General features: G+C 36.5%; 1 protein-coding gene across 4 annotated transcripts; it reads right to left on the reverse strand.

The window, feature by feature from the left end:
* Positions 1–711: 711 nt before the first annotated feature.
* LOC104886709 (L-arabinokinase) lies at positions 712–21,758 on the reverse strand. Of its 4 annotated transcripts, none has more exons than XM_048639033.1 (29): positions 21,317–21,754; positions 20,306–20,413; positions 18,453–18,521; positions 18,116–18,199; positions 17,893–17,969; positions 17,399–17,465; positions 17,043–17,127; positions 16,890–16,957; positions 16,745–16,807; positions 15,983–16,036; positions 15,728–15,830; positions 15,538–15,647; positions 15,319–15,438; positions 11,604–11,660; positions 11,281–11,462; positions 11,022–11,181; positions 10,609–10,692; positions 9,500–9,625; positions 9,149–9,279; positions 8,978–9,059; positions 6,761–6,848; positions 5,914–5,957; positions 5,706–5,801; positions 5,541–5,617; positions 4,285–4,485; positions 3,459–3,624; positions 2,514–2,585; positions 1,400–1,603; positions 712–1,074 (listed from the first exon to the last, which is right to left on the reverse strand). In XM_048639033.1, exons 1-29 carry the CDS (start codon positions 21,422–21,424, stop codon positions 958–960), a joined length of 3,003 nt encoding a protein of 1,000 aa, XP_048494990.1. In that variant the 5' UTR covers positions 21,425–21,754; the 3' UTR covers positions 712–957. The 4 variants fall into 4 exon arrangements, with proteins under 4 accessions (XP_048494990.1, XP_010669493.1, XP_048494992.1 ...); XM_010671191.4 differs by having other exon boundaries at positions 17,043–17,100; positions 21,317–21,753; XM_048639034.2 differs by lacking the exon at positions 712–1,074 and having other exon boundaries at positions 1,464–1,603; positions 2,514–2,604; positions 21,317–21,758.
* Positions 21,759–21,946: the final 188 nt, after the last annotated feature.

The following is a 21,946-nucleotide window of genomic DNA, read 5'->3' on the forward strand; positions in this document are numbered from 1 at the left end:
TGGTTGTTGGGGTTGAAGGGTGGTTGTGTTGTTGGGGTCAGGATAAAAGAGAAGGAGGTTGAGTTATTTTTTATTTTTATTTTTTTTTTACAAGTGGTTGAGTTAAATTTCAACCATAGTTATTAAACTAACTCATATTTAACAGATTTTACATATATTTAACGGTAAATGACTCATTAAAATCACATTTGGAAATGATATAAAAACATATAGTCATTTTTGGTATACATTTGGAAATGATATAAAAACATATAGTCATTTTTGGTATTAAAAAAAACACGAGGTTACCGATGGGAAAACCCAAAAGTACGAGGTCACCAATGGGAATTTCCCTTTTATTATTGAACTACTTATGTAATTTCGTTGAGTTTGTAACGTTTTTCAAGTTGCAACTATTATTATTATATTCAAAAATTATAAAAATGTCTTTAAAAAAAATATTCATGTCATATTTTTTAATTATAATTCATGAACTTTATCAAACATACATCCCCACAATTTGATTTATTTAGCTTATATGATATCATTTGGTTAATATGTAGAAAAGTTGAAAAATAATAAATGTTGATTGGCAAATGGGACCCTTCAAGCAACATTGGGTTGTTGCTTGCCATTGGAGATGCTCTAAGTGTCTCACACTTGTATATAAGAGTCGTAAGACACCATGAAGTGTCAAAATTCAAAGTAACATCGTATCCAACAAAGATCGGGTCACACAAAGAAATAATGCAGTCATATAGTTGAACATGAATTAACAAGATACAATTCAACTAGGAATATATACAATGATATGCAATGAGCTCAAATAGGAGAGCAATATGGGGAAACCAATAATCTCGGAATCCTAATACAATATATACTGTCCAGTATCTCTTTATCCTTGATGATCATGTTCAAATTATACCATCCATATAATTAAGAAAATAAAGGAAAAAAAGGGTTAAGTTGCTACAATCTTTATTTCAGAGATGGACGAAGACGAACTTTTAGATAGCCAAATTTTCCTGCACCTGGTGATGAACCTTCAAATAAAAATGGCATATACCCAGTTGCTTTTTTGTATCTCTGCTGAATCTGCAAAAACAAGTTAACTTTCAATCATAACGGCTGTGTAGATAGTCGAATCTTAAAGAAGAATTTGTTTCCCAAGCTTTGGAGTAAAACACTTAGATCAATCTCACCCTAATCCGCACTTCAAATATTTAATTCTTACTATTGGTTGTCACTAATTCTTTTGCCTACTAGATAATCAGAGCTGTATGTTGATTAACTTCAAACTAAACAGATAGTAAGAAATGGATCAACAAGAGGACATTGGCTTATATATGTAGGGTTGCCATGTTGTGTGAGGGGAGATAGGAGCAATTATATTCTAGTCATGCTTCTAAGTTGAGTCTACCTCGAGTATTTGTTGGCTACTCTTCATGGAGTTCCTTCCAATTACACAAACGGTTCCTCCAGAGCCACCACCTGTTATCTTTGCGCCATATAATGCTGCATCCTCAGATCCAGATAATTTGCTATGCTGCATTTCTTGCACCAACTCTACAATCCTATCTGTACCATCCGACCCCAGACCACATGCATTGTAGCTGTAATGACACTGCAAAGATGTTTGTGGTCAAATTAAGGCATAAAAAACCAAAATCAAGAATTTGAAACTATTGAATTATTTATTCCTACTATATCCTATTTTTAAGGGTGCCGACCCCCAACACAGGTCTCATCAGTCGGCCCAAAAAAGTAACATCAACTGTAAGGTCAATACTTACACTTGATGCCGATCTATCAAGTACACCGACAAGAAAAAATTCAGCCAATCCAATCAAAGGATTCCACGTATCTCAAGGGAACCCGAGGAGCCATTATATCCCAACCATTTGCTACTTTGAGTACTATTTGACATCCTAAGCTAGGGTACAATTCCACTATATATCAGAGATATATATCAACATTATATATCAAATTTTAGCATCGGAGACAGGAGAGGGTTTACTTGAGTAATCCCCGAAAGTGGTTAGACTGATGTGCCTTTAGAGTCATATTCCTGGTCCTCACTTACCTTACTCCTATTTCCATACCTGAACACTCTTCAACTATACAGGAAACTCAAGAGTGAATAGTGCATTAAATATGTGGCAGGGAAGGGAATACGCAAATGAGGAACTGACTTTGTTTTAAGACCAACATTATTAGCTTGAAGATTTATGGTGAAACAGACTCAAATATGTGGTAAACTCAAGAGAACCAAGAACCAAGAGCCAGTTGGAGCCATTAGTCTCAAACCAACCAATACATAATTCATCTCAATTGGTTGAGGGCTCGTGTGCAATAGTGATATGTGCTATGGGATGGTTCCACTGCATCTCACCCTTGTATATGCACATAGCCCTTTGCTCTACTAAACATAACAATTCTTACCTTTGAAGTAGAATTTCAATGAAATACATAAACATGATCAAAAACATTACATGCAAAAAAAGTAGGTTCTGGCGACTGCTTGTGACTTTTACCTGGTAGATCAATTCGCCCAATGCAGTCAACTGGTCTTCAGAGGGTGCAGATGTAAGGAGAGCCTTGAAAGCCTAATGTCCACCAGTAGAGCTAAATGTCAACATGAAACAAGAAGATAGTACAATGATACAATGGAAGAATGCAATAATTATGGAATGTATGCAAGGAACTTCAGAGTTCCATTAAAGATGACAAGGACATCATCACAGCTCTTTGGCGCTGGAGCTGCAGGAACCAATTAACTCCAGGGTAATCCGACTTATTTCTTTACAGAAGTTATCAACAATTCGGGAAAGCAAAATTAAGTTATTTTATATGGCCCCTGTTTGGTAATTAGTTGTTAGCGAGCAGACTGTATTAACCAATTTCACTAGCTTATTGTATCAGGTTAACAGCTGATTCGATCACCTAACTGCATTAGTGGCTTGCATGAAAAGTGTTACATAATGTAACTTGAGAGAAACTAACGATTAGGTAATGAATCATGACAAAAATAAAAAAAGGCATAAGTATTGAGTTTATGAAAATTTGGAGCAAGGAAGCTCTCCAAAATATGTATTGTCCCTAGCCTGATAATGATTTCCACTTGTTATCAAACAGGGAAATAATATGAATTAGTTGGTCAAACCTCTAAAATGCTTGAAAAACACATAAAGCCCTTTTCCGAACAGGACCATAATCTAACCTCATAATGATTCTCTAAGAATCTTACTATCTAGTATCATTTATTCTTACTTCTACAGCAAGCATTGAATATAGTAGTACTATTTATTCATTTCTTCAACTAGACATCCAAGTTTTTCCCATAGTGAACGGAAAAGAAAATCATATCTTACCTCACATACAAATTTGCAAACTTAAGAAAAGCCTCAATTAGCAAGGAGAAAAGGCAACAACAGTATTATATTCTTATCAAGAAAGAAACAATAGTATTAAATGGTAACCTTCACTCGGAAATTCTCATATATAGGGTGCCTTGCTGCTGCTCTGACAGCATAAGAGCTCTTAGGATCGATTACAGTAACAGGATCACAATGATTTCCAAATCTTTCCAGAAAGCTTTCTCCCGGTATACTCTCAGGGAGCACATTGGCATAAGAAGCTTCATATCTGTTATAAAATATATGATCAATTATGCTGGGTTATAAAGAAACAGTCATATATTGCTCTTATATTTGGGCAGGTAATTAGAAACATGACAAACACAACAAGAGCTTTCACTCTTTTATAAGAAGTGTAAACAGTGAAAGTAAAATAACCTCTATAGTTATGGAGCATAATTCTGAGAAAAGACAAGTGCCACATAAAATGCAGCAACTGAATCTAACCATTGAACAGCTCGAAAATCGAAACTAAAACTAACATGATGTTATCGTGTACAATGACTAGGAAAAGAAGACTGTCTTAAGAAAAGAGACCAATACTTGCTTTCCTACCTTGATAATATATTGTATCCCGCTCTTTACACCTTCTAGCATATAAACAAAGAGTCAAGAAAGTGAAGCACTAAAAAAGCATACATAAGTATCTCAGGGAGCTAAGAGAAGCACATAGACACAAGAAGCATGCACAAACGCACACTCGGATACGAGCTCACACAAGTAAGTGCACACGTGCGCGCGCGCACGTGTGTGTCCATATTTCATACTTGCAGAGGGAGTCAAAACAAGCATAAAATTGAAGAAAGGGTTAGCAATCAATGAAGAGATGATTGCAACAAAAATATTCTATTGATTACAGAAGTGGGACAGGGATGCAGGAATAGCCTACCTATGAGGCGATAGGTTGCATAGATACTCCATATTAGCTTCAGCTCCAATTAATTCAGAGCTACTGGAATCTAGGTCACCGGAATTTGTCATGTCATTGCTTGATTGTGAATGGGATAAAGTTTCAGAGGCTGAAGACTTTATCATCTCCCGGCCCATGAATGCGCCAATTCTCACTGATCCGTAATCCGCTCCTCCAACACTGTAAGATAGTCCAGGTGTTAGGAGAAGTGCCTTGTTTGCATCAGAGCAATAACAGATAATATCCTCGAGTATTTATCATCATCATATGGGTGTATGACATTTCTCACGGTGTACAATATGGCGATTTTCACAAGCACTAGTGTTTTAAATTCTTTTGATTTTAATCATCAAAGATCTACAACGTTCATTTCTTCTCATTACCAGAGAAGAAATGAAGGTTGTAGATCTTCCATAAACTAAAATCAAACGGCAAACTAGTTGTAAGCTTTTCACAAACTTCAACAATAAAATATGGAGAACAGGTAAACACCAGTATACACTTATGGACATGCTTCACTATCATAACAGAGCATAGAATATATTAATTTCTTCACTTATTATTGATTCAGAAGTCATTCCTGAAATCATGCACCTTTCGCCCTATTTATAAACAAAAAAGAGGTGCAGTTGGTTGACTGTTTCTCTAATTATTTTTCTTTGTTGAAGGCAAGGTGAGATATGGATCATGCAACATCATGAGGTGCAGAAGGTTTAAAGGAGCTACTGCCAGTCACTCATTAACAGCAAAAATATATTGCAATTTAGCACCCAAGTTCACAGTGATGCTTGCCATAGTTAAAGCAAAGCTGATATCTCAGTCATTTAAGTATACTGTACCTTCAGAACTTTTATCTAGATCTTAGTTAAATCAAACACCTTAAGCATTCAAGTTGTCGTTTGATTGTGAATCTTTTTATATCCTCATAGTGTTCTACAAAGTCAATTAATTGAGTGCTTAGATATCAAGGACCAGAGAAACACGGCTAACCCAAAAGGTGCTAAGTTCAGTTAGCGAGGATCATCCTAGGGATTTTCGAATTGAGATCCGAATACTGGGAAAATATAGTCGGTTATATACAAAATATGCATTCCCTTTCCTCTTTCAAGACTAAAATCTAGTAAACATTGTAAATAAAAGTGACACCCTTTTAAGCTCTACAATACCTATTAGAAAAAGCAAAAGAAAGTACATTACTTCACAAAGGTAGATATTAATATAAGGGGTCCTGGTACCTGTGTCGAATTCCTGAATCGATACCCCAAAAACGTATATGACCTGGGATATCCACAAGTCCCAAGACCTCGGCAGGCTGAACAGGTAAAAAGCAACACAGGTTCATGCCTTTGCGTCAGAAGAACGTATATTGAACCATTTAAGCAGCAATTTGAGAAAGTTACCTGGCAAACCATTGCTAGAAGTTTATTTGCTTCACCACATGCTGAAGCCATCTGATCCATCACACCACATGGAGCTCCAACAACATGATTCTCAACCTAAACTAGAGCAGATGGGATCATCAGAAAAGGAAAAAAAGGTGACATGGGACATTGAAGATATATTAATAAAGACAAGCAGGGTCATTTGAAAGCTCGCATGCAGCAGAACCTTTTGGCAAAGCAATGCAAGATCTCTTGGTGATATATCTAATCCTGCAATATTAACAAGTAAAAAAATGTCAAACTTCAATAGTATATCTACAACACAGAGTTCTAGTTTTGAAAAAGGAAAAAACAGAATAAACAAAAAAGGAGAAGAAAGAAAATAATTAAACATAAAAATTTGGAACTATCACAATTTAAAGCAAAAATCATGAGGACTGGGGAGTGGGGCAAATTTGAGGATGGAACTTGAAGTGTGAAATCAAAAAATTCAAGTTGTTTCGATCTCCTAGGCCCTAGCTACATTTTTTTGTCTGCCAAAGACTGATGAGGATTCTTTATGTTTTTTTTTTTTGGTTGATAAGTATAAGGATTCTTTAAGATGATGAGCAAGAGCAACTGACATTAAGCACTAGCATATGAAAAGTGAAAACTGAAAACTACCAGAGTCTGATGGAAGTCTTTAAGGAATATGTATAGCTATAAGCAACAACGTAAGAACTAGAGCACACCAATGAGGCATACAGCATATGACACTCATCAAGATGATTTCCCTCTATCCTGTACTGTTTGCAATCTTTCAAATTCACCAAGTGTAAAAACTGTCAAATTAGCATCAGATATACTGTAAATTAAATTTACACAAAGATGAAGCCGGTGCAAAGCTAGAGTTATTAATGCTTTGAAAATCAAAACTTACAAACACTCTGGGTATCCCAAAATGCAATATCTTGCAAACATTATGGGGACAGGGAGTACAAGAAGAGCATGAACATGCCATAAGAGCACCATCTAGTTGCTTTTCATAGCGCACAATTCAGAACAATATAAGTTGGGTGTAATCTAGATATTACCATGTGCAGCTGCAACAGCGGACATACTAGCAACCTCCACAGAAGCAGATGAGGAAACACCTTTACCTTCTGGAACAGCAGAGGATACCTGTAAGTTCATCCCAAATATAAGTCCAAATATTTTTTGCAAATAGAATACAAATTGTGTAGCAGAGAAGTGCAGTGACAGCAATGATGCCCTCAGTTAATTAAAGTGCTCCCTAGGTGAGGTCTCATAGGGTCAGATGTGATTATGCTGACAGCCTAATCCCTGCTACAGACAGAGACTAGGTATCCTAGTTTCTTCCCATTCAAACCTACATTAACAACACATTTAACATTTGCTTCTTGATGGCAGATTACAAGTATGAGTTAGCCAAATAAGTAATTTCATTTATACTCCTTAACTTATGATGACCACCTAGGCACCCCACCCACCATATGATCCCTACTTTTTACACTTTCAACCTATCCCATATGAGACTAACTTTTTGTTAGTATTCTACCGTCCTGATTACATGTTTGCATGGAACCTTTCTGACTAGCTGACAAATCCTCCCCCCCCCCCCCCCCTCCAAGATTTAAAAGAAACATAAAAACAATTTTTAGGTAAAGAATAAAGACTAATATGCAATGAAAGACTGAATACTAATAATCCATTGAGTGTCAGGAGGCAGAGACATATTCAGAGGAACAAGAGCCATTCAATAAGACAGCAGACGGAAAAGCGTGTGCGAATCACGCCGAACATCAATTAAGGGAAATTTTAGATCCTAACAACATCAATGTTAAGAAAAACCAGACTATCCAGTGATCAATGGCAGAGGACCCAAAGAGATGGTGTTACTACTTACTAGTTCTATTAGAAATTTTCCTTTCAGTTATACACAAGAGAAGAAAAATAACATTAAAATCCCATTCCTCCCTCTTCCCTCCTTTTCCTAAGACTTTACCTTTGCACTTTGACCACCCATCAAAAGCGACAGTAGAGTCATAGATGCAACTTGTCAGCCACTAAATCATCCCCCCCCCCCGGGTTCCTCTATTACCTTTCCTCTTTTAAATGACTGCTAATTCTCATATTGATGTATCTTCCCTTGGATTCACATTTAAAAGTTTTTTCAACGAAAAACAGTTCCACTTAATTCTGCATTCCGTAGTTCTAACCATAGACATTAGACACCACATAATTACCATAAAAGCATTCCACCACAGCATCTTCTTCTCCTTGGGTCAACAAAAAAAACCTGTAGAAGCTCCAAAAACTACAAGAAAAACCTGGTCCAAGGCCTCTTACATGCCATCTCCTCCCAACACTTTTATGGCCCGTTTGGTAGTTGGTTACAAATGATGGAAATGGGAATAAATATGTACATAAATTTGTGAAAAAAACTCAATGTCTATTCCCATGGTGATGCTAATTCATCTCAAAGTGTCCATAATCTTCTTAAATTTTCACTCCCACTGAATGCCATTTCTCCCAAGTGGTAATGGCTGGTAATGGCTGGTAATGAAAATTCACGAAGAAACACAAGCTTCAGGTTAAATTGCTTCTCGTGGAGAAAATAAAAAACACAAGCTTCAGGGTGAAATTGATTCTCGTGGAGAAAAAAGCACAAGCTTGGGGGTGAGAGAATGCTTCTCCATAGAGATTTTAAGGGTGCTTTCTTGTTAAATTACACTTGAAATTCATTCCTATTACCAAATACCAAACGGGCCGTTAGGGTTTCTAGGTATTCCTATTTTATATGTTTTGACTCTTGCATAAGCAGGTAAAGTGACTTCACCAAAAGCTCTTCCCTTGTTTTGGGTAGTGAATAATAACATGTGGATTCAAGGGCTCTAAAAAGCTTGTTCAGGAAAGTTTTTCAGGACCAACTGTCATTATAACAACCAAGTTCTCCTTCCTATATAGGAATTGAATATCAAGGTCTATATACTCACTTCCTAGTTTCCAACCTACTTGCAAAGGAAATCAAGATTATAAACTACATGAATGAAACTTTTATATTGTAGCAGGCTTGTATACTCAGAGTGTAACCCACATACTCATGGTGGACTTTTTGTGTCAGAGAATTGTTTAGCCTCCAAGAATTATTCTCATCCAATAAGTATTATACTGATTAATAAAAAGCTCAAATCACATGTGTCTTCATGTTAAGAGATAATATGCAGATAGCCAAAACCAGAAAAATCTAGAATGCAGCAATCAAGTTAAATAAATGAAGAAAGTTGTACCAGCATACTGATACTATTTTCGAATCGTACGCCCAGCTCTGTCATCAGAACTAGAATGGTTCCTGCCACATATGCTGCCCACCTACATTGAATCATAAATTTAGATATTGATAGAAATGTGGTGATACAGAAACCTGGTAAGATTGCTATAGTAATTAGTAAGTAGCTGACTTCTGTGAAGGGTCTCGTGAGAAGTAATTTTGTGCCTTCTCATACGAGATTGGGGTGTCTCCATCCATAAAGTCTGACAAATCCATGTCAAAAGTTGGACCACGATTGCCAAGCTCTGCCCCAAATGATACCTGTGTGATATAAATGAGTAAACCATTTGAAACGACCACCATCTTCAAATTAACTGTAAAACTCGGTCAATCAGGTTTAATTAAAGTGATTGACCAGAAAGAGCTATATTATATAGCTAGTTAGTATTTAGTATTTACTTTGACCATCAAGCAATAAAGAGCTTTTGTAAGCACGAATATCTAAGAAGCTTTATATCAAAGATAGATGTTTGGTACTTACAATTTGAAGGACAGGTGTTGGTCCCTGTCCCTTGTCTTGCTGCCGAGCCTGCGCATGTTTCCACAGTCTGTGATTACTTGGGTGATTCTTTTGCAATGCAACATGGCATGCTTCTTTTATCGGCATCTGCAAGTAAATTTTAAAAAGTGTACAAAACATATTAGTTTGAGAATCAATTATTCTTCACCAAGTAAGATGGCGTTTACCAGTATTTAATCACCACGAACAACTAGAATCTAGATTAAGTCCAAGAAGTAGATAAAGAACGACAAGATTTCAAAAGTTTCTGTAACCTTAGAATAGATATAACAAGACAAGAGTAACTTTGTCTATATAAACTCCCCTCCAAACCAGTATACAAGTCATTTTACCTAATTCTTTTGATCCATATAGGTCCTTCTACAATACCAATGCAAAAATATTGCATATATTTAAATAATAGGGCCACACAGACACTGTCTGCAGACACCTAATTCAAAAGATTTTACCATTTCACAATCAGGACTACCAAAGTACAACAATTACTTGGCGTCTTAGGGTGCATGCCCATGGGTCACTTCCTAGATTTTCTTTCACCTGTACAAAGAGACTTGAGTAGTGCTTAACTATGGGTCCTTCATTGAATATGAGTTCTCCCTTTTTTAGTGATAAATTCTCTTTTATTTGAAAATACACCAACTTTCTCAGTTTATACGACCTTCGATCTAGATAATAAGTCGTTCTACCCAATTTATCTTGATCAAAAGAGCGTAAAATTCTACAAAAACAATGCAATACTGTCTTATAAATAAAGATAGGATTATAGGTCATCTTATATTTCCAATGTAAGATTAAAGACCATTACCTACAAAGAAAATTTTAACTACAGTTAACGAAACTTTTGCATGTGTGAATATACCAGATGACTTTGGATCAAAGGGAGTTGTTATATTGTAATAGGTATGATGTTATTTATGGTAGACTGCTTTTGATGCGAATTAAAAGGATGTTCTCTTCAGCTTGGTAGTCACGATAATATATGACAGTTTTTAGAATATATGGTTTGTCTAATATGACCTGTCACGCTTACAACGAAATAGAAATTACTACCAAAGACTGAAATGAATTACCTGCAAAACAAGGCTCCCAGAATAGTCAGCAATCCCACCCATTACGTCCAGCCTTCCAGGAGCTCTCGCCACAAAGATCTCTTCCTATAAGACAGAAAGATAAGATCTCAGAAATCGAAAAACTAACTGTTCATTGGGAAGGGAGGAGCACATGGTATTAGCAAGCCAGCTAAATGAATCTATCAATAGCACATGTAAGGAAAAGTTCAGTACTTCAGATTATCAACCAGATCGCGAAGTCCTAAATAACTGTAGAGAAGTAAATATTTTATTTATTATCAAAGGCATTCCTTTTCATGCCCCCGGAAATAATTAGGAAATGCACAAAATCCTAAGTCTTTCACAGCTGAAAAGAACAACAATCTGATTGCACTCTGAAACATGATGGGATCCTGAAGCTACAAGAAAACAACCTCCCAATTAAAGAATGCCGTTGCAGCCTTATACTCCCGTGCATGATGCGTCACATTTTTCTCAAACTCTCCAGCAAGCTCTGCCAAACTACTCAAGAAACTTTTTGTATCATGAAGATCGTGAAGATCACCATGAAGAATTTCAAACTCTTCTGTGTATCTGAGGAAAAAGATATGGATGTGAAAGACATTAACAGAGTTAATTGTCATATACGTTTTGTCATAAACAAAATCAAAGGAAAAAAAAAAAAAAGCTCACAAGCTAACAGAATTCTCAAATCCTCCATCAGCACCCAGCGTCGGAGAACCAGAGCGACGACCCAATTCAGATTGAGCATTGGCATACCATTCAGGAACACAGAGATCAGGATCTCTACCTGGCATTCTTTGAAGCTGATACCCAAGAACAATTGCATCCCGTAATCTTCTAGCACCACTTAGCTGCATTCAAGAGTCCATGAGTAATGTAAATGTCATAGTCTTTTCTGGAAAGGGTAAGCCATACTGGACCCAGCTTCCTTATTCTATTTTGTCTGGTGACAGACTCAGACTGCTCAGTGGCGTAAAGGTATTTCCACTCACCTTATCTGAGACAGAATTCTTCCCAACAGCAGCATCCTGCAAAATGCGAGCAGCTACCTGCAATTTCAGAATTTATCATAAGTCATGCCTTAAAAGCAACGTATCAATGCCATGAACGACACGAGTTCTCTGGAGTTTAAAGCACCACAAAAGGGTCACTTCACAAATTACAGAAACAATTTCTCATCACCATTGCTTCGTATTTCCCCACTTATCCAATCAATCTGGTGAATCGACACTGAGATTAAGAGGGGTCTAATGTAGATTCTTCTATTTTCTTGGTGATACCTGTCCTCAAGTATCAGTAAAACCCTTCTCATGGTAAAGATACTGTGTTCATGGTACAATCTCAACATTGACAAGATAATCACATTTAAGTTAAGAAGCATCTCTAAGGAAAATAAGTACAAACAAAGCATGGTAGGAAGATTCTTCATAAGGATGCACTAAACAAGCAAGTAGAGACAGAAGGTTTCTTAAGTTTGATCCTTGGTAATAATGATTATGGTAACATAAAGGAAGCAATAAGTGCAAACTGCAGACTCCATTTGGGAACTGTTTTCAGTGGACTTGTGCTACCGCCTACAAAAGGCAGCTTGGGAAGAGAGATAGATACACATGCGAAAAGCTTTCAGTAGGCCCATGTTTCCAATGATTTCCCACAGGTTTGTTCTTATTTTCATTCATGCAATCAGATAAGAAGTATCTGGAGACTAGCAAATACGACTCTCTTTGGGTTTTATGGTTGAAGAAGAATGTAATAATTTTTTAGAACTTTTTGGAAAATGGACACTACCCAATAAGTTTTGTGGCATAAAGTTGTTGACCTTGAGTCATTTTGGTGCCAATGATTGGTTTTTTTTTAAGGGAACACTTCTAATCATGTGAAGACTGAAGCCTAGTAGCCAGCTCTTCATTATTCTTGCATGGATCCCCTTCAGAGTCCTTGTCCTCAGCTGATCTTGTTTCATCTATTCAGATCATTCTTTCTTTAGCTACAATATTCACCCCCTGTTCAGAGAAGATGAAGGTAGAAGCTGATTGTTTCAGATAGACACACAGTCGCACACTACACAGTAGGTCAGAATGGTACTCTGGCTTCTACATGTATCAAACTTTGCACTTTGCAGACAGTCCATTCTTACGGAATGCCAGACTCAGTTGCCATTTGATATTTGGGTTTAAACTTTGAGATTATTAACATTCTATCCATGGGAATGTAGACTACTTCTATTGGATTCTGGATACAAACAAATCAACTTTTCGAGTTTACAGAAATTAAAGCAGCCTCAAAGACAGAACATAAACACTAAAATTTTGCCAGCCAGCCAAAACTTGGTCAAGGGTGTTTAATAAAGCGGATCTCAAAATCAGGGACGAATAGTAATAAGAAGACATTTACACATCCAGACCCTGGGATCAGTTTTGAAGCAGGACAAAGCAGAGGTAACTCGTTCAACTTTTGCCTAGTCAGTTAAACTTGATTTTGCATATAAATTGAAAAGACACATTCTTTAAACACAGGAGTATAAGAGTTCAGACGACATCACTAACGGATCTAGATGTGATCTGTTCAATGACCTGATACAAGGAATCCAAACCTTTTTAGGAGATAATTCTTCAAACTCTTAATTCTAGTATATAATTCACGATCAGAACTTTTGCATGTCGCACCTTCTTGCCTAAAAGGACAAAACCCTTTGTCATAGAGGAAAAAGAATTGGGGTTGAGGGGAGGGCATCATCCTACTCCTGAATGTGCAAGGAGGCTGTAGCCCTTTTGTTTCATATTGAAAGTTTGAAACTCTATTGCCTCTCTTTAGATAGTTGAGCTTCTCAATATTTGAGGATTTAGCTAGAAAAAACCAAAAGGCCAAATAGTTGTTGTAGTTTTCAACAAAATGATTATTTTAGGATCACTTTCATGCTAAAATAAGAACTCTTCAATCTTCTGCTTAGGTGCTAATCTAATTTGTCAGCTGAAGAGGGAGGGGGGGGTGATGAGATAAGTCTGAGACCGGAGCCTACGCCAAATACTATGGGTTTCCAGGCTTGAATCGAGTTAAGTTTTGTTCTAGTCAGTTCACAAGGGCAGCAACGAAATAAGTTCAGAGTGTGCATGCTCGTGGGAGTTTAGTTAGCTAACTTTCATGTTACGGTACCTTTGCAAGGTATAGGACTTGAGTCCCACATTGGTCATATGGGGGCTGATGTGGGATTTATATAGGATTATGGGCGCTCCTCTCTTTAGGCTAGCTTTTGGGGAGGCTCTCCAGTGATCCTGTATCAATGGTATCAGAGCCACCCATCCCTCGAGTGTGCCACACGTGACCGATGGAGGTGAGCCGATGCTCGTCCGAGGCTAGGAAACTTCTCTCTCTTGCCTAGCGCAAAGCCTGCCATATGGGGGCGTATGGTTCTGAAGAAGGGTGATATGTTACAATACCTTTGCAAGGTATGGGACTTGAGTCCCACATCGGTCATATGGGGCTTATGAGGGATTTATATAGTATTATAGGCTTTCCTCCCTTTAGGCTAGCTTTTGGGGAGGCTCTCCTGTGATCTTGTATCAATTGTTATGCATTGGGTATTAAGGGAGGGGTATTATGGGAAGCATAATAAAATTAGGTTAGCTTGGAGATAAAGCAAGTTAGTTAGCTCATAACTAGAAGAGATTAATGAGAAGAAAGGAAGTGGAAAAGAGATAAGAAAATTGGTGAGCTTTTAATAGTTCATTTGGGAGGTTCCTCATTTACTGTCATCAATGGTGTCAAGGTTATGTTAATTCATAACATTTCATAGCATTCGTTTCCCATGGATTAGTTTTGTAAGGCCCATATGATGCTGACATCTTTTTCAATAGACATCAATACCTCAAATTAGGGGATACATTACAGGAAGGAAACACAGCTAGTCATTACTTCGTTCAACTAAGAGGAAATTCAATTAGGATGAAAGAGAAAAGGAAAGAAATAAAAATTTGTTCAATTACCCTTGTTTAATTGGCAAGGGGAAAGGAAATGAAATCCTTTTCTTTTTGTTGTTTGATTACGTCTTGACCAAAACCCAGGCGCCAGGAGTCATAAACTAGTCGCCTGTCCCTAATTAATCTCTTCTAATCGCCAAGACCTTCATCTTTCATTCATCAAGATTCGCATCAATCTCTGCCATAGATGACCATATTGAACTGCTTATATTGCACCGAAGATCAAAACTGATTAATTCACTTTTCTTAATCTTCTATTTCTCTTGCTTCTTTTTTACTTTGGATCATGGTTGGTTGACAAGGTGGCCGACTATGGAGAAGTGGTATGGGTGTTTGCCCAATGTTCGTAGACCTGGTCGCAGTGAGTTAATAGGCTCAAGGTATTGGTGAGGCTTTTTGATGTGGCGGGATTGGTTATTATGGGTTGGTTGGAGTGCTGAACTGCTGGGTAGTAGGATTAGGTGGTGACGGGGTGAAATCATGGGTGTCAGGGGCTGTTTGTGGGTGATCAACATTGGTCAAGCTCTAGAGTAGCTTGGGGTTACTGAATCCCTTTTGTTCGGGAGAGAGGGGGGAGCGGATTCAATATTGAGCAATTTTGGGTAATTCTAAACTGAGAAAATTTCCCTTGAAAACTCCCACACTGAACACTCCCTAATTGAACAGCTACACGTCAATAAAAAACTTCCACAAACATCATAGACACCAAAAAAACAGGTACTGAGTATACCTCACCACCATTTACACCACCGGTATAGCATGGCTTCAAACTCATAGCACGATCAATGTAGGGCTTCCAGTGTCCAGTCAGTAAATCTCTACGTATCATCTCAACCCCACATTGATAGAACTGCATCAAACAACTTGTAAGATTCAACAGTATCATGAGAGATGGATGCACAGAAGAAACTGCGCCCTAAGAGTGAGAGCAGGTCATACAAACAAGTACCTCTAGCAAGTTTCTTAAGAAGGGTTCCTCATTGAAATAATCTCTGCGCACAAAAACAAAGGGCAGTTTGTATGCCAAGGCTTCACTTGCTGTCCCGTATCCAATTTTTCCTAAAAAAACAGAAGATGGAAAAGAAACTCAAATCCCAATATTTAAGAATTTTCATATGCTGCCAAGATATTGTACCAACCAAGCATACAGTCAGAAGCTGCGATAAGATCAGGTGTATATGCGTCTCTTGCTAGCTTCATGAAGCCTGCGGGAAGCTCATCCTTATCAGAAGCTCCACAAACCTATGACGGATTAATCATGACATTGACATAGTGAGTAAATAGATAAAAGAGATGCATAAAACAGATATCATATGAAATCATTAAAAAACCTCCCAGAAAACAAATCTCAATTTATATCAAAAAATAAAAATGCAGCAGGACATGTTACATACCAGGCATTTCCATCCGGGAGGTAAATGGTCTTCCTTCAATTTCAAGCCTGATGGCTGGCATAAACAAATAACTACTGAAGTTAAAACTAAAAGAATTGAGATCATAATGGCCATGGTAATAAGAATGACTGAAGAGGCAGACATAACAGTGAGAGTTGAGTACTCATAAGGTAGAGCACAACAAAATTCCACGCCACAAGAACAATTCCAGAAGAATCAATTTTAAAATAGTTTAAGAAACCTATATTATGGTGGATCATTCAACCATATATTCTGAATTGAGACCCGGCTGGCTCGCATCAATTCAACAACTGACAGAAAGCACCTCGTTATACGATTGCACAGTTATTTGGGATAGGGGCCTATTTGGGATCATCAAGCTAGACTTTGTATGTCCATGTAATTGTTGTTGACATATCTCGTTAGGAAGAAAATTAATTGAGCTGATATTAGCATGGATATATTGAAACTAAGCAACATATGTAAAACCAACCAGCATCTGACTGGCTGGGAGAAAGAACAAAAAAAAAAGGTATGACATGAAATTATGTTTCTCTGAAAACAAGACAGTAAATTCATCATCAAGACATCCACTAGGAAGAACAGAAAAGCAATTGAAATACAAGCTCTTTTCAGCTGGTTTTCTTTTGTTATGAGATAATATAATGTCACCATTTAGATTATATACAATATAAAACTATCAATGAACTTATGATCTTATTTGAAATATACAAATCACCCCAAAGTAAAAAGCTAACTCACCTGCCCACCAAAATTTAAGATCAGCAACTTCACATCCTCTTCAACTCCGAGTTCTTTCCTCACCTATACAAAGGAGTATGCAAGTGCATCAATACAAGTATACATCTCGAATGAAAAAACTTCAAAGGTAAGGATCAAGTCAAACCTCTTTGCGAGATTTGTGCAACCTCCTAACAACCAGAGGTACATCAATAACATCACGAAAAGCAGGCACTGTCAAGATAGGAATAGTATTACCATTTCATTATCTAAAAGAAATTCGAAATGAATAATTAATTGTACATAAGTCATAGCATACTTGGGCAATATCCTGGAAGTCGAATTAGGAACTCTGCGTGAGAATAGTCCTCTGCAATCTGCATGATTTTGGACCAGAAGTTAAGCTGTGAGATAGTAAAATGAAAAGACCATTAATTGAGATAGTAAAGAAAAAAATGTAAAGAACTATAAAGCCAAGCATGCCATGGGAAGTAGGAACATAGACAGTCATGGTACCCATAACTTACGCAACATTGACAGGTTGAATAATTATTTCAGATGAAGAAAAATCTCTATTACACAGAAAAGAGTACAACTCAAAAAAAGAATAGTCTCGAAGAACTAATAAAAAATGTGTGACAATGATTTAATCAAGGATTTTATCCTAATTTATACCTGCCAAACTATGGAACGATGGTGGTGTCCAGCAGCCAACACGTAATCTGCATATATAAAATCCCAACTGCCAGAAAGATACATCTTAGCAAAGCGAAAGTTTTTGGCATCCAAATAAGAATTTCAAAAAAGTATTTATTGACAGAAATATATCTCTGCAACAATTCAAATATCATGACCATGGAACTTTAGAGTTACATAGGGCAATCAGCATATTACAGGGAATGAACACAATATTAAAAGATGCCAAAACACACAATATTATTTAGAACAAAAAAAAAACAAAGATAAAGAAAGAACACTAGCATCAAATCTTTAGGAAGTAGACCTGCCTAAAAACAAATGCAAAAGACAAATGTCCTCATAATAAAATCGTAAGTAACTCTGATTGCTTCTGCTAACCAACTGAAATATAAATAAATAATTATGTACTAGCACTATAAAGAAACCCAGTCAACATTAAAAGGGGAGTTAGCACCATGAGGACTTTATACCTAAAGTTGGTGACGCAGACACAACGAATTCCTGCATCTGCAGCAGCACGACATGCAACTGGAACAACATCCGAAACCTGTTTAGAGACATAGCAGCTTAATGCCAATTTATAGTACTATCAAGAGAGGACAATATTTTAAAATTCCTTTCCCTTCATCAAGGTTTGAGAAGATGACAGAGAAAAAGGTCTTAAGACACTAGGAGAGAAGAGCGATGTACTACCACTAAATCTGCCTTGATTGAATTCAACCACTCAACTTCAGTCTTCAAGATAGATTTTCGTGGTACGACAGCAGTGTCATGGTACTGAACAGTAAACCGAGGAAAAATGTGGTAAGAAACTGGGGTTCAGCTTCAGCAGCATAGAAAACCCAAAACAGTCATGCAAAATGCAAAAGAAAGTGTTAATAATGTCCTATGAACATTTCCAGCTTTGAACCCTGGCTGACATTATTCAATATTGAGACCTCATAATTTTCATTCATGTTGATTTGCCTTTTACTGCAAGTCTCAAATTTCTCCTAAATGCTCATGATCATTCATATCCTGCGCATACTACCTTTTCCAAAGAGGCTAGACGATCCACTGTCAAGGCATCAGCCTGAACTGCTCCACAGTCCAATAGCACCTGTAAATCGAAATACATATCGATAAATAAAAGAAACAATAAACAGATTGAACCAACAAAATCATATTTCTTTAAGAGTATTATAGAATGTAGTTTAGTCTACAAAACGTTTTCTCTAGAAAACAGACTTCATTTCATCAGCAAAAAGGTGACTAAGTCTTTATGAAGAGTTACAAAAATATTTCATGTTATATTCTTCAGAAATTTCAGCCTGCCTTACTATCAGCTTGTTTTCAGTTAAGCATGTTAAACAGTTCAATCTTTAGGCCACTCTGGCTCTTCCAAAGTAAACTACTAGTCGTAACACCTATGATAAACACGCCACATGCTAGCTTATGCAACTCTCTTCGTATCATCAATCTAAGAAAACAGGTTTATAATTTGCTTACCACTGGGACAAGCATAGTTACTACAGAGTTATCTCTTCAGAGAACATAAAACGCGTACGAGGATTTTAATATTTCCTCTATACTCTGACAGTTATCAATTTTCCCTGGAATACTTATAAAGGTTCTAATAGTGAATAATTGAATTATCAAATATGCCAATGTACTAACTTATTATCAACTGAAAGTAAAAGATGGGGCCACCAACATACGATGCTCCAATTCAATTTCATTCCTTGATTTGACAACAAAGAAAGGGAAAATGAGTATAGAATGATGTATCGCCAATATTTTTAAGTCATTGGCGCACAGAGCCTTCGCAGAAGGATGTTATCCTATTTTTTTCCTCGGTCATTGTAGATAAACTCTAAACACGCATTATTATATCAATCGACTCTGTACTCCATCAAATAAACATAACACATACAATTGATCATTGTCTTTTAGGCTCCATTTGTTTTGGAGGAAAATGTTCTCCAGGAAAAGGATTTTCCCCATTTTCCGTTGTTTGGTTGGACAAGGTATTTGAAAAGGAAAATTAACATGGAAAAGAGTTTCTCATCCCTTTGTAAACATTTTCCTCCAAAATTTGAAAGAAACTTAGATCTCCTCCACTATCTCATTCCCAACATCTCCATTTTTTCTCCTTAACTTAATAGTTTTCCATCAAACCAAACAAATGAAAACTAATATTCATTTGCGTTTTCCACCGAGAAAACGTTTTCCATCAAACCAAACGGACCCTTAGTCTACCTAGCAATTATTTAGTTGATAATAATATATTTTTCTATGTCATATGTGAATCAGTTCAAGCGACCAAAAGTCTATGTAGACTGTTATGAGTTATGACCATGGAATTAAAACTCTCCCGTTCCGTTACAGAACGGCCGTTCTGTAACGGATTTTGGATTTGCCGTTCCGCGAAATCCCGTTACGGAACGCCATAATAAAATTCACATACTTCTCGCCGCGTTGTCCGTTCCGTAACGCGAACTCGCCGCGTTAGAACGCTTTTATCCCCGTTACATCCGTTTTTTTCAAACATTGGCCAAATTCTTTCTATGATTTAATTATATAGTTGATGAAACATGATATTCTATTAGATTTGATTATATTATGTTGTAATAATGCTTCATAGACTAAAAAATGCAAATAAAGTTGAAACATATTTATGTGAATTTTTTAAAAAAATTCACGCCGCGTCGGCCGCGAAACGTTCTATTTGCCCGTTACAAGCCGTTCCCGCGAAAACGTGACCGTTCCCGCGAACGCGACCGCGACCGCGTTTTTTTTCCCTGGTTATGACAACTCCTAGCAACTCTCATATCTGCGCACTCAGAATAGTTTCTACTTTCCAGTCTTCGACTCAGAAAGGATAATAAAGAAAAGGAGATTTACTTTACGTATGTGCAGGCGAGGAGATTGGATTTCCGTAGTGTAAACAAAGTCAGGCGCTGCCGAAACCAGATGAACATCATGCCCAGCAAGAATCAGATGTCTAGCAACCTGGAGGAAAATTAACATAAAGAGAAAAAATTCACATGCATCATAAAATTCAAATTCACTTAAATCAAGTACACCATAAGTACATATGAAAAGATTTAAAGGTTGTTTATAATTAGTTTTATTATTTTTATAATGACATTATCAAGTACTTACTCCATAAGCTTACCAAAATGACTAATAAATCAGTCCTGCTGAGTAAAATCAGTTAAACTCAGTAAAATACAGAGGGAATTGCAACTTAATCTCCAAAATGAAAGAAATTTGTAAAACTGAATAGCAAATTTGTGATCAAATGTTGTCAATATACAGTTGTAGGATTGTAATTTCTTTCTTCACAAAAAAAAAAACCATTTACTTTACTATTCATAAATCAAAAACTCATTAGGCCCGGGCTATGCCCCGAGTAAGAAAAAATTTCATCTATTAATATTGTACTTTAAAATGATAACACTAAATACAACTTGGTCTAGCGGTTAAAACTTTAGTATATGAACTTGAGGTCACGGATCAAAACCTATACTAAGCAAAAGACTTGAGATACATTTTGAATCTTTAACATTGGAGATGAATATACTCAATTTAGCAAAAATAAGTTAGATATACTTAAATAGTCTTAACATAGTTAAGAAATTCCATCAAAAAAATGACTTTATCTCAAAAGGAAAAGGAGTATCACTTTATGGTAGGACACATAAAATCACAAAGATTCAAATTTTATATTCAACAATTACGCAAAAACACTCCAATCCTACTAAAATCAATCAACGCAATAAAATAACAATGTGATCTCAGTCAATAAGTAGCATAAACACAGAATAATTCGATTCAAACTCAAATCAAAATCAAAATAAAAAACAATGTTACAAGTAGGAAATAAATAGAGAAATTGAAGAAGATGAAAACCTCAACGACGCGAGTGGCATGACCAAAGCCATGACCAGTGACATAGTAAGCAAACACAAGATGTTTCGGTGGAGCTGAAACATCTTCTCCTTCATTTTCAATCCTCATTTTCTCTCTCCTCAAATCCAGAACACAATATTACTGTATAAATTCAAGGATAAATTGTTGAAATGAATTGATAAATTGTTGATAGAAAATCAAGATTTTTCTCGATTTATTCGAATTGAATTCAGGAATGCGATTGAAAGAGATTGATTCTGGAAATAGAATTGGGCGAAATTCAGTTGAAGAAAGAGAGATGATTTAGTTGTTGATTTGGAGTTGAGATTTTGTAGTTAGAATTATGAAGGTTAGTTCAATACTTGTTTGATAGTGATTGTTGCTTGTGTTACTCTGCTCTCTCACATCACTCATCACACTCCTAATTAATTGGGCATATAGTATAGTATAGTATCATATCATATAAATCATTAATCCTATGTAGTGGATCAAATTGGATTAATCCCAATCAATTACACGTCATCTATTGGGTTAAATGGCTGTAGATTTGGATAAATCACTTTTTCATAGCATGTCAACTGTCTCATGATCAATGTGATGTGACATCGTATTAACAAGAAACTTGATTAA

This window comes from Beta vulgaris, chromosome 2 (genome assembly GCF_026745355.1).
Source record: "Beta vulgaris subsp. vulgaris cultivar EL10 chromosome 2, EL10.2, whole genome shotgun sequence".
Classification (NCBI taxonomy): domain Eukaryota; kingdom Viridiplantae; phylum Streptophyta; class Magnoliopsida; order Caryophyllales; family Amaranthaceae; genus Beta; species Beta vulgaris.